The sequence below is a fragment of the Exophiala mesophila genome (assembly GCF_000836275.1).
Source record: "Exophiala mesophila strain CBS 40295 unplaced genomic scaffold supercont1.2, whole genome shotgun sequence".
In the NCBI taxonomy this organism is placed as follows: domain Eukaryota; kingdom Fungi; phylum Ascomycota; class Eurotiomycetes; order Chaetothyriales; family Herpotrichiellaceae; genus Exophiala; species Exophiala mesophila.
Window position 1 is genome coordinate 5,081,840 of NW_015622505.1, and position 11,833 is coordinate 5,093,672.

The window sequence follows — 11,833 nt, forward strand, 5'->3', positions numbered from 1 at the left end:
CTGACAACAGCAACGCTGACAACAGCAACGCTGACAACAGCAACGCTGACAACAACGACGCCGGCAACAACGACGACGGTAATAACAACGCCAACAACAACGCAGACAACAACGACAACGGTAATAACAACGCCGACAACAACGCAGACAACAACGACGACGGTAATAACAACGCCGACAACAACACAGACAACAACGACGGCGGTAATAATAACGCCGACAACAACACAGATAACAATGACGACGGTAATAACAACGGTAATAATAACGCAGACAACAACGCCGACAACAATGCAGACAACAACGCAGACAACAACGCAGACAACACGAATGATGCTAATGTCAACACCTTACCCATCAGCGATGCAACCTTTGAGGCTGCAAGTCTGGATATAATCTCAGACGGGTCAGGCGATAGTGACGCTCTGGAACTTTCTGAGTCCCCTCCATCCATCGTGAATTCGGACAATCCTGTAGGGGACACAGGCGAAAGCCACACCTCAGATTCTGCAACAGGAGGCCAAGCGGTGCCTCTTCCACGGGGTCCGAGCGACCAATTCACCCTCGCTCTTCCAGTCAATGTTAGCAGCACTGCAACCATGATGGCAGCAACCTTTGGATCGGTTACCATGTCTGTGCTCTTTAAAAGTGTGTGGAGTGTTGTACTGTCTTCTGCCCAGATGATGGAGCCCTATTATCAATTGGGTGAATCCGGGAACTATCGAGCAGCCGACTTGTCCATTACAAGACAATACCTTTCTGGAGAGACTGATTTCAGCGATCTGGACCCACGAAACAGACGTTGGTCGATATTGCTGACAACCATGATTGGCCTTGTGTTGGACCTTCAGGCATCCGTCGCTTCCGAGGCCATGACGGTTCAAGCTGGAGCAACTTGCAACACCGGCGGAGCAACCAGGCTATGTGACCCTATATGGACTATCAACTCGGCCGTTCTTCGCGGACTCCAGGTCACTCTCCTTCTTGTAGGGATCTCCATCATCCTGTTGATCTGGCAAAATTGGACACGTCGAAGCCACATTTCCACCTACCCGTGTAGTCTTGATGCTATGGCATCAATGCTTGGAAACTCGGACCCAAACATGATCAACACGTTACGGCAGATAGATCCAAACGCAGATGATGAGACGGTTGCCAAATTCTTGAAAGGCAAATACCTCTCTTTAAAACAAATCGAGACTGAGCGCGGTCAACCAGCCGTAGGGATTTCCATGTACGTCCGAACAACTGCGAAAGAATTCGATCAGCAACAACATCGCAACATATCTCGAAGAACACAACCACCCTTTTGGCTGCTGAATGTACGTCGTCACGTGGACGCGATCAAAAATTCTTCAACGGCACTTTGCAATTGGGCGCTATTCGGTGTTCTCCTCGCGTTTGCCATTACCGGCAATGACAGTTACGAGGTCAACGTACTTGGACCACTTAGTGGGAATAAAACTAATTCTTGGAAGTTCATGAATGGAACGAGATTTGGGCCACGAATGCTGATGACCTATCTTGTCTCTACGTTGCTCATTCCGTTTTGGGAGTACATGGAGCTGAAGGCCAGGGTCCTGACGCCGTATCGGCGCCTCCAAAAGTCGAAGGGATCGGGGAAACATTTACTAACCATGCGTCTACACGGTACTCCCTTTGTTTCGTTTTTCCATGCTGTGTGGCAGGGAAATTGGTTCCAGGCGTTTATGGCAGCTCTGGCAGTCTCTGGCTACTTTTTGCTGATAATGATTGCTGGGGTCCCTTATAATTATGGACAAATGGCCAAGATTTCTTTTTGGAGCACCGTCGCAAGTGTCGCCATATTATTTTTCATGGGTGTTGGAATGTTGGCTCTTGTCTTCTGGTATCGAAGCAACCCCAAGATGCCACGAGAGCCAACTACATTGGTCAATACTTGGCTGCTGTTATGTGGAAGTCGTCTTTTAGAAGAGTTCCGCAACAAGTCGCTGAAGGAATCCAGACAAGAAATGAAACAGGCAAAGGGAGAGTACTGGTTTCGGAAAGGGATGGGAGTAGATGGAGTAGAGCGCTGGATGGTTGAGGTAGACCACCCTTACCAAGGCTGAAGTGCTTTACTATAATGCCGTGTGGGATCTGTGGACTCCCATTACAATGAGAACTGTAAACTCCCCCGCTGTAATGGCAATGAATGATACATAGACATTATTTCCATGACAATGAAGTCTTCAGCTTTCGTAATCACCATCCCGGTGTGGTATTGGGTGGTCGAGAACACCTCGTCGGAGATTTCAGCCCCACACCGTCATAATGGAAGCCCCAGCATCGCTTCATCGGCACTAGAAGAGCGAGGAGCCCGAGGGGCCCCAGCTACAGCTCCGTAGACTTCAGTCGAAACAACGCCAGTGCAAGCTTAGCTTCGGATTTACTCAAATGGTTGGTCTCAAGGCTTCGGGCAGTGCAGTATACTTAAACTTCCAGTAGAGATAGTTTTCTGCTGGTCAGGTCAAGAGAGTGGTCTAGTCCGTTGGGGTAGCCTTACCAGGAAAATACCCAGTTGCACCCCGTAAATTTGCTTTCCCGGGCCCCATCGAAAAGAGGATGACTCCCTAAGCCTTTGTACCTGGGTGCGTACTCCGTAGTAGACGAAGTTGTTGGAGGTGTAAAGCGGAGAGAAGGGGGTATGAGGGTTGAGTTTTCCGATATTCGGGAAAACCTCCACAACCTCTTTGTCGGCATTTGCTCCGAGTGCCAACAATCCTTAGACAACGATCTTGTTGCCGTTGTTGTGGAAGAGCAAACTACCGAAGACGTTCAGCACTCTCTTAGCCAACATTGGAGTGAGCAAGTGTTGTTACCCAAGCTCACCACTACCTGACGCTCCCGTCTGGCGGGCTAATTATCACTTTCATATACTTGCTAGATTACTCACCATGTGTTGAGCCAGTGCTTCATCAGATTGCTCATTTATATGTCTGTCCTCCTACCTCCCAGTGCAGACCAAGAATTTATTTTATCACCGCGTATCTGAAGAACCCCAGAAAGAGCTCAGAGAGCCCCACAAGACCAGCTTCCGGAGTATCTATCCACCTGGAGGCTTGATTTTGTGGGATAAATCCGGGGCTTTCTAAAAGTTTAGTAGATGGCCTCGAGGCGGTGGAAAGCAGCACAATGCGGAGAACCGCTCGTCCGTCCCATAAAGGCAGCGATTGTCCACCACCAACACCTTGACTGTTCAATCGTGGTAAGGTCATATCTGTCTTGATCTGATTCCTTTACTCACCAGCATTTGTGTTACAACTGTTCTTGACCTTTCTTTCCTCATGCCTCTCGGAGTGCTTGAAGACCACAAGTTGGAGCATGTGCCCGGCACTGCCCCTCTGAATGAACTCGGTCGCGAAGATCAAAACATCTCTGGCATCGAGCCGGGTTTGCTCAAACATGATCCCAGCGGCGAAATCGTTTTAGTACCTCAACCTAGTGATTCTCCAAATGACCCGTACAACTGGTCGCGCACCAGGAAGGAGCTTTTTACCCTTACATTTGCCTATGGCTGTGGCTGCGTTGGAGGTATGTCACACCCGACTCCATTCCAACTTTTGCTTGTTTTTTTCCCCAGAGGAGACTGACAGGAAACCTTTAGCCGTGGGCCCGCTGCTCGGAGCCGCATTCGTCGAGCTTGCGGAAGAATGGGACGTGTCACTGACACAATTCGTTGCGGGGGCACAGGGCGGTGTCATTTCTGCTATCGCCATAGGATCCCTTATTTTCAATGCGCTGGCAGTGAAATATGGCAAACGTCCCATCTACCTCATCACCTCGGTCGGTCTTGCGGCTACCTGTTTCTGGGCAGCCGAGGCCAAGTCATTCGGATCCTTTGTCGCTGCGCGGGTGGTACAAGGACTTTGCATGGCTCCAATGGAGGCATTAGTCCCTGCTTCGATCGGTGACATCTGGTTCGTTCATGAACGTGGTTTTCGCACAGCCATTTTCAATCTTGGGGTCCTAGGAGGAATAAACTTGGCCACACCGATCGGTGAGTGGATCTGCGACCGAATTTCTGAGTTGATATCTAATTCGTGGCTAGCTGGAGCTATCATTCAAGCTAGCAACTGGAAAGTGACGATGCACGCCATGGGCGGAGCCTTTGTTCTTCAACTTATTCTGACATTTTTCTTTATGCCCGAAACTGCTTATCACCGCAGTGGAGCCATCAATATCGATACTGGAAGAGCAAACGTCGAAACCGAGAAGCAACAAGAGTTTGACCATTTCGAGAGCTCTGGTGAAAAGGGTACAACAGTCGCCGAGACTTCAAGTGATACTGTGGGTGAAACTAAGAAGACATTCTGGCAAGATATGAAGCCGTGGTCTGGATACGTCCATCATATCTCACTGGTGTCTACGATGCTCCGCCCATTCTTCCTTTTGGGTTCTCCCTCTGTGGTATGGGCAACGCTGCTCTTTACCACTTGCATTTCGTGGCTGGTAGGCATCTCCATCACCATTTCCCAGATCTTTTCAGCACCACCGTACAACTTTTCGGTCAGCTCGGTTGGTGCAACGAATGTTTCGTCCTTTGTTGCATCAGTACTTGGGACCCTAATCGCCGGGCCCGCAATCGATGGAATCGTGAAATTCATGGCACGACGAAATAAGGGCATCTTCGAGCCAGAATTTCGTCTGCCCATCATGGTCACATATCTCTTGTTTACAGCTACTGGTTTCTTTGGCTGGGGACAGGCAGCATATGCCCAGGATCCATGGCCGGTACCTGGTGAGTGGTTTTTCCCGTCCTTGTCAACGAATGGCGTTGTGAATCTAACTCGTCTATAGTGGTTGTATGCATGGGTCTGATCAATCTTGGAGTACAGCTTGGCACTACAGGTGTGGTCACATATGTTGTTGACTGTCATCGTGAACAAGCGGGTGAAGCATTTGCCACCATGAATGTAAGTCAAAATGTGTTCGCAAAAGCTGGCTCGAGAGGTGCCTAACTGCAGATGCTCTAGTTCATCAAGAATTTCTTTGCGTTTGGCATGACCTTCTACATCAACGAGTGGATCGCCGTTCAAGGCGTTCGCGATTGCTTCTTTACAATTGGAGGCATCACGGTTGCATGCACACTGACGACCATTCCTATGTATGTCGCCTTCCTTGAATCAAAAAACCTGCTGCTAATTAACATAGGTATATCTTTGGAAAGAGAAGCCGAAGCTTCGTGGCCAGACACAATATTGCAAAGAAGGCAGTGTAGGAAAGGACGGACAGTGGATGGATCGAATCGGTTCGACGTGCGCTAGTTTCGATCGGCCTAAGATCGGGCCGATGAAACTAGTCCTACTCTAAGGTAGCTTTTACAGATTCATGTACCTTGTTCTCCTCTCGGTCCCGCGTGTGATTAGACTTATAATGTCAGCATCGAGGCTTGAACGGTGGAAACGGTGGAAGCAGAGAGACATGGCGTGTAGAAAGTGGACTACCATATATACCATGTTAATCCAATCAAAACGACCCCAGAAGGATGTGCATGAACTACGCGATCTTTTTCCTTCTCGATTGATCTGCAGTACAGGCTGGCATGAACCATCACGCAGCGTTTTGGGTATCGAGGAGCAAAAGGCGAAGCGGTGGATAATTATCCACCCTAGTATCTCTAGTATGGCGGAGCACAAGGTGGTATATCTCACGGCCCCGAAGCGGAAATGTTCCCGGTTCTTGGCAAAATATTTTTTGGGAAACTGCGACTTTCTGCATTTCCAGGCCCAACAACATCTCACGCCTTGTTCTTGATCACTCAGACAATCCTTTCACTCGGCCTTCTCTGCAAACGAGACACCCGCATGGTTCATTGCTATCCCTGACTCACAGTTTTCACGATGGGAAAACAGGCCAAGGCCACGAAGAAGTTCGAAAAGAATCGCCTCAAGAGTACCCTCGACCGGAGAAAGGAATACGCAAAGATCAAGCAGCGACATCAACAAAATGCAAAGAGAAAAGAACGATCGGCGAAGCGGTCAGGATCCACACAGGATGCCTCAGAATCAGACGAAGAGGTTACCAACGACAACAAGGTCGACATGAACGATGACGATTTCTTTCGAGATTCGCTCGAGATTCCTCGACCAGAGACATCTTCTTCCGCCAAGGCTCATTCCTCGAAACGAAAGAGAGATTCTGAAGAAGTTCTAAAAGGCGCTGACTCCGACTCAGAGATTTCTGAGGGAGGACAAGACCCAGATGATCACAAAGGACAATTAGCCTCGCTGGCGGAAAAAGACCCTGAGTTCTACAAGTACCTTCAAGACAATGATGCTGAGCTCCTTGACTTTGACGAGGATGACGATCTAGCCGCGGTCGATGATCTCAGCGATTCAGAGCCACGATCTAAGAAGCAGAAAGTTGAGGACTCGGACACGCCCATCGATGTTACATTAGTCATGGTTCAGAAGTGGAAGTCTTCATTGGAAGAGTCTTTCTCAATCAGAGCTTTGCGTCAGCTGACTCTTGCATTCAGAGCCGCCGCACATGCAGATGATGAGTCCGAAAACGTCTTTCGATACGCGATTCCCACTCCAGAGGCTTACCACGAAGTTCTCGTCACATCTCTCAAGCAAGTCCCCATTGTCCTTGCTCACCATCTTCCCGTCAAAGAATTGGCTGGAGGCAAACTCCGAATTCCCGCCGACTCCCCCAAATTCAAAACCCTCTCCCCTCTCATTAAATCACATGCATCGTCCCTCTACTACCTTCTCGGCCACCTGTCAGACACAAACACCTTGAGACTTTCTCTTCAGGCGCTTGAACCTCTGTTGCCCTATCTGCTTCAATTCCGCAAGTTTCTCAAGGCTGTCATTAAATCAGTATCTGCCATCTGGTCAGACAATTCTTCCGATGAAGCAACCAGGATTACGGCTTTCCTGATAATCCGCAGGGTCATGGTGATTGGTGATGCGGGACTGCGTGAAACCGTTCTGAAATCTACCTATGAAGGTGTGATCAAAGGCAGCCGAAACACGACCATCCATACACTTGCGGGTGTAAATCTAATGAAGAACTCAGCTGCCGAGATTTGGGGCATCGATCAGAAAGTCAGTTACACAACTGGCTTTACATTCATCCGGCAACTTGCTATTCACTTGCGAGGCAATATTACCAAGCCCACCAAGGACTCTTACAAGACCGTCTACAACTGGCAGTTCGTCCACTCCCTTGACTTCTGGTCTCGCGTCCTGTCAACACACTGCAATTCATTGATTGAAGCCCAAAATGGCAAGCCATCACAACTCCGACCACTCATCTACCCAGTCGTTCAGGTCACATTAGGTGTTATGAGGTTGATTCCCACCTCCACCTATTTCCCCTTACGCTTTCTGTTGATGAGATCCCTTCTACGAATATCTCAGGCCACGGAGACGTACATCCCTCTTTCAGCCGCCCTTTTGGAAGTACTAAACTCGGCCGAAATGAAGAAGCCGGCCAAGGCTTCTACACAAAAAGCCCTGGATTTTGCAACAAACATTCGAGCGCCTGCTGCCTATCTCAAGACCAAGGTCTATCAAGATGGGGTCGGTGAGCAGGTAGTGGAAATGTTTTCGGAGTTTCTTGTTTTATGGACCAAAAGCATTGCATTTCCTGAGTTACAACTCCCTCTCATTGTCATGCTTAAGCGATGGATCAAGGCGGCGTCCAAATCAGGAGGCAACAAGAATGCTAAGCTGAATCAATCGCTTCATCTACTCGTTCAAAAGGCTGAAGCCAACGCCAAATGGATCGAAGGCCGTCGAAATAAAGTCAATTTCTCCCCAAAGGACCGTGTTGCAGTGGAAGGGTTTCTCAAAGATGTTCAATGGGAGGAGACGCCTTTGGGGGCTTTCGTCGTCACACAAAGAAAGCTTAGAGATGAGCGAAAGAGGGTGGTAGACCAGGGTCGCAAGGAGCAGGCGCAACGGAGAGGAAAGGAGGTCGAAGAAGACAGTGATATTGCTTTCGATTGAGCTTCGCTGATGCCCTGCATACGACAGTTGTGATGGTTAAAATTCAGTAATACTCAGGTGTTGGTACACGAGCCACGGCGTTCGCTCATGTGCCATGCTTGTCTGTCCACTCGATGCACCTCGTTCTCATCACTCTTTGTGTCATGCTGTGGACCTGACATGTCATATGTCCATACTTAGACGTAGCCATCCACGCCTGTTGCAGCAATCAGGAGTCCAGATCGAGTCACTCGCCCATCGCTTGGATGTTCTATCTTGAGTGGTTCTAAAGGCTCTTTCGTATTCGTGGACGAAGTTCAACGTCCTTTAAATGGCGAGATTTCAAGTTGTAGTGTGTGTGACTTGTTGAGGCAGAGTGCGGTTAACTGTTGAAAAGAGTGAACCAGTCAATCAATTACCCACGTCCGCCCACGCCTCATTTCACCTGATGTCAAGAATTTCATACTGACAGGCAGCAGAACCACCCACGTTCAGGATTCGGTGAAACTACTGTGAGGTGACATGGTGGTGGACGAGCCCCCTCGGGCCCCTGGCGCTTGACCGCTTTGATGCGGCATCACCGGTTATCTTAAGTGATTGACCAAGACCGATGCTGCACACATCAGGTGATCGCCCCTGCCAAAGACCCAAAGACCCTTGAACAGCCACGATCTGCCCAACGGTGAGAGACAAGTCCCACGCGCGGCCAGGCATCATATAAGATCTTGCACAGTTGGATTCGCTTCCAGGGCGGGATCCGTGGGCCGTCCGAGACGCACGTTCCTTACTTCAGCATACGTCACAAGATGCCACAGATTGCTGACCACGTTGAGTTTCTCGTAACATGAATTGCCGGATGATGATCTCAGCCGCGACGAAGGTTGGCTCATGGCCGAGGGGCCTCGTATTGTTTAAAAGCTCGTCGACTCACGTTACGTTCCCTCCTCAGACCTTGGGCTATCCCACGCACTGCCCTTCCAGCGCTCTCGAAGGCTAGCTGTCGACCTTTGCCACCTGTAACCTGCGTCTTTTACTTTCACCTGGCTTGGGCAGGAAGTACTGGTACTTTCTTCTGTGGAAACAAAACTCATAAATTCGCTGGGCCTGCTGGTCGAACGCAAGAGAATCTTCATACTGTTTATGTGTGTGTGTATGTAAGTAACTATGGGTGACGCCAAAGCCAGACATAGCACCGAGGTCCATCGTGACTTTGTGGCTCAACCACCTGAATATCATCGCAGAAGGTCCATCAGCATCAAGACTGAGAATGTGGAGGTTGCAACCAGTCTTAGTGTAAGTGTTTTCAGGCAAATTCCATGCTTGGGTCTTCCCAGCGCGTCAATCCTAGCACCTCAATTCACTCACGGACTTGACAGGAATTATGGGCCGGAATAGCAATCCAAGAAGAGAACGACAAGACGGTCAACATTGGTTTCGCAGTGCATGATGGCACATATAGCGTGGATTTTGCAATCCATCGCATCACGATAGAAGAAGAGCCAGGCCCCGAGGGGGACTGGATCGTCGATCACATTGTCCCTGCGATCGCGAACTACCGGAAGGAGCACGTGTGCAAGATACTCGGGGCCGGTATAACCACCGAATTGCATAAAAAGAGTCCCAATCTTTGCTCAAGGCTTTGGGCTGAGCTGGATATCATTCCCATTGTGGTGGAATCCAATGTCCCTCTTCTGGACAACCAGCAACATCACCATAGCTTTCAAGTCGATGAGATCGCAGATTCGGCTGCTCGAAAATGTTTAGCGTGAGTATCAGTCTTCTTTGATACACCATGGTCGATTCCTGACGCTGCCAATAGTTTGTTTGCGCCAACCAAGCAACCCCGGCTGGCCATCACATATCGAAATGAGGTCGAGCCCGACTATGGTCTGATGATTCAGCTGACCACGGTGGATGATTACAGACGGTCTGTTAGAGAGCCGACATGGAGAGCGGTTCAGAAGTACATCAAGGAGGTAGTGGATCGCAAGCTTAGGATCGTGTACTTCAGCGCCACGCCCCAAGGAGGTGGCGTTGCGTTGATGAGGCATGCGCTGCTGCGATTCCTCAAGGTGCAGAACGTGGACATAGAGTGGTGAGCTTGACACCGTTCTATACAAGACTTTCGGAAGACGTTCACTGATTATCCGCAGGTTTGTTCCCAAGCCTCGGCCAGATATCTTCCGGATCACCAAGACCAATCACAACATCCTCCAAGGAGTGGTACCACCCGAGATACATGCCACTGACGAGCAACTTGGAAAGATCAAATCGTGGATCATCGACAACGCCGAGAGATACTGGCTTGGAGAAAATGGTCCGCTAAGGCCCCCATCGGAAGGAGGTGCCGACGTCATCATCATCGACGACCCGCAGATGCCGGAGCTGATTCCAATCGCTAAGCAGCTGGCTCCAGAGCGACCTATCATTTTCCGAAGCCACATTGAAGTCCGAGACGATCTGGTGCTCGAAGAGGGCAGTGCAGCGCAGCATGTTTGGGGCAACATGTGGTCGAGTATCAAACAGGCCGATGTTTTCATCAGTCATCCTGTCAAGAGCTTCGTGCCGAGCGACGTAGTGCCCGAAACGGTGGGATGGCTCCCTGCAACAACAGACTGGTAAGTTTCCACAGAAGCGAACCACGGTCTTTAGCATGGCTAGATGGCTTACTTGTCGAACTTTTGTTCTTTTCTAGGCTCGATGGACTCAACAAGGACATGGATGAGTGGGATCTTCAATACTACATGCACGTGCTGAGGCAGACATGTCGATCCCAGGGCATTCCTCAGCTAGCCTACCCGAGCAGAGGCTACTTTGCACAGATTGCTCGCTTTGATCCATCCAAGGGAATCCCAGACGTGATCAAGAGCTACGCTCGTTTCCGAGAATTGATGAGCGACGAGCTGGAGCGCAATGTGCATCAGCTCATCATCTGTGGCCATAGTTCAATCGACGACCCAGACGGAAGCTTGGTCTATGATCAAACGATGGATTTGATTCACAGGGATCACGCCGATCTCGTGGACGACATCATTGTCGTCCGCCTTGGGCCTAGTGACCAGATCCTCAACGCCATTCTGTCGCAGTGTACGGTTGCGTTGCAGTTGTCCACGAGAGAAGGATTTGAAGTCAAGGTGTCGGAAGCATTGCACAAGGTGAGACTCGCTTTAGCGTCAACTACAGCAACATCAAGCATGTAATTGCGTACTGACTGTGGTTCTAGGGCAAACCCATCATTGCCACTCTCGCCGGCGGCATCCCTCTCCAGGTGGAGGACGGAAAATCAGGCTACTTGGTCAAAAGAGGAGATCATGAAGCGGTTGCTAAACACCTGTACGACCTGGTGACCAATGGTGACCTCTACGATGAAATGAGCGAGTACGCCAAGACCCACGTCAGTGACGAGGTACACACGGTGGGAAATGCGGTCAGCTGGCTGTATCTTGCTTCATCACTTGCTGGTGGCAGTAAATTGAAGCCGAACATGAGATGGATCAATGACCTTGCCAGGGAGGCTGTCGGTGAGCCGTACGAAGATGATGAGCCCAGGTTGCCGAGGAATTTGTCTACTTAAAGGATCGGTGGTACTCTACACCCTTTGTGGCTGGAAGATGATGTGTCACATGAAAAGCGTTATAGGAAAATTGGGCCTGGATGGGAGGGAATTGGGTTCTCGATTTAGGCACACGAAAAGGAAGGGAATGGAACCTATGATTTTGGTTGCTCGTGCACAAAGTGGAATCCTCAGTTTATCCTGTCTACATACCACATGTCAATGTGCATCAAGCAGAATATTTCAAGAGTGTTAAATTGGGTTTCCTTCTTGACCAAGCTAAAGCTAAAGCACCGATATGCTCATTCCATGACAAAACCAG

General features: G+C 49.6%; 3 protein-coding genes across 4 annotated transcripts; all 3 read left to right on the top strand.

Annotated features, from left to right (window-relative positions):
* Positions 1–602: 602 nt before the first annotated feature.
* PV10_03547 (uncharacterized protein) lies at positions 603–2,090 on the top strand (the record flags this gene model as incomplete). The annotated part of the gene is made up of 1 exon (XM_016368015.1): positions 603–2,090. The coding sequence occupies one exon, from the start codon at positions 603–605 to the stop codon at positions 2,088–2,090; it is 1,488 nt and encodes a 495-aa protein (XP_016227533.1).
* Positions 2,091–5,754: 3,664 nt separating this feature from the next.
* On the top strand, positions 5,755–8,033 carry PV10_03548 (uncharacterized protein). The gene has a single exon (XM_016368016.1). The coding sequence runs from the start codon at positions 5,862–5,864 to the stop codon at positions 7,977–7,979; it is 2,118 nt and encodes a 705-aa protein (XP_016227534.1). The 5' UTR covers positions 5,755–5,861; the 3' UTR covers positions 7,980–8,033.
* Positions 8,034–8,670: 637 nt separating this feature from the next.
* On the top strand, positions 8,671–11,833 carry PV10_03549 (the record flags this gene model as incomplete). 2 transcript variants are annotated; one of them, XM_016368017.1, is made up of 6 exons in its annotated part: positions 8,671–9,251; positions 9,335–9,723; positions 9,778–10,053; positions 10,112–10,576; positions 10,654–11,113; positions 11,182–11,532. In XM_016368017.1, the coding sequence occupies exons 1-6, from the start codon at positions 9,123–9,125 to the stop codon at positions 11,530–11,532; spliced, it is 2,070 nt and encodes a 689-aa protein (XP_016227535.1). In that variant the 5' UTR covers positions 8,671–9,122. The 2 variants fall into 2 exon arrangements, with proteins under 2 accessions (XP_016227535.1, XP_016227536.1); XM_016368018.1 differs by having other exon boundaries at positions 8,671–9,723; positions 11,182–11,833.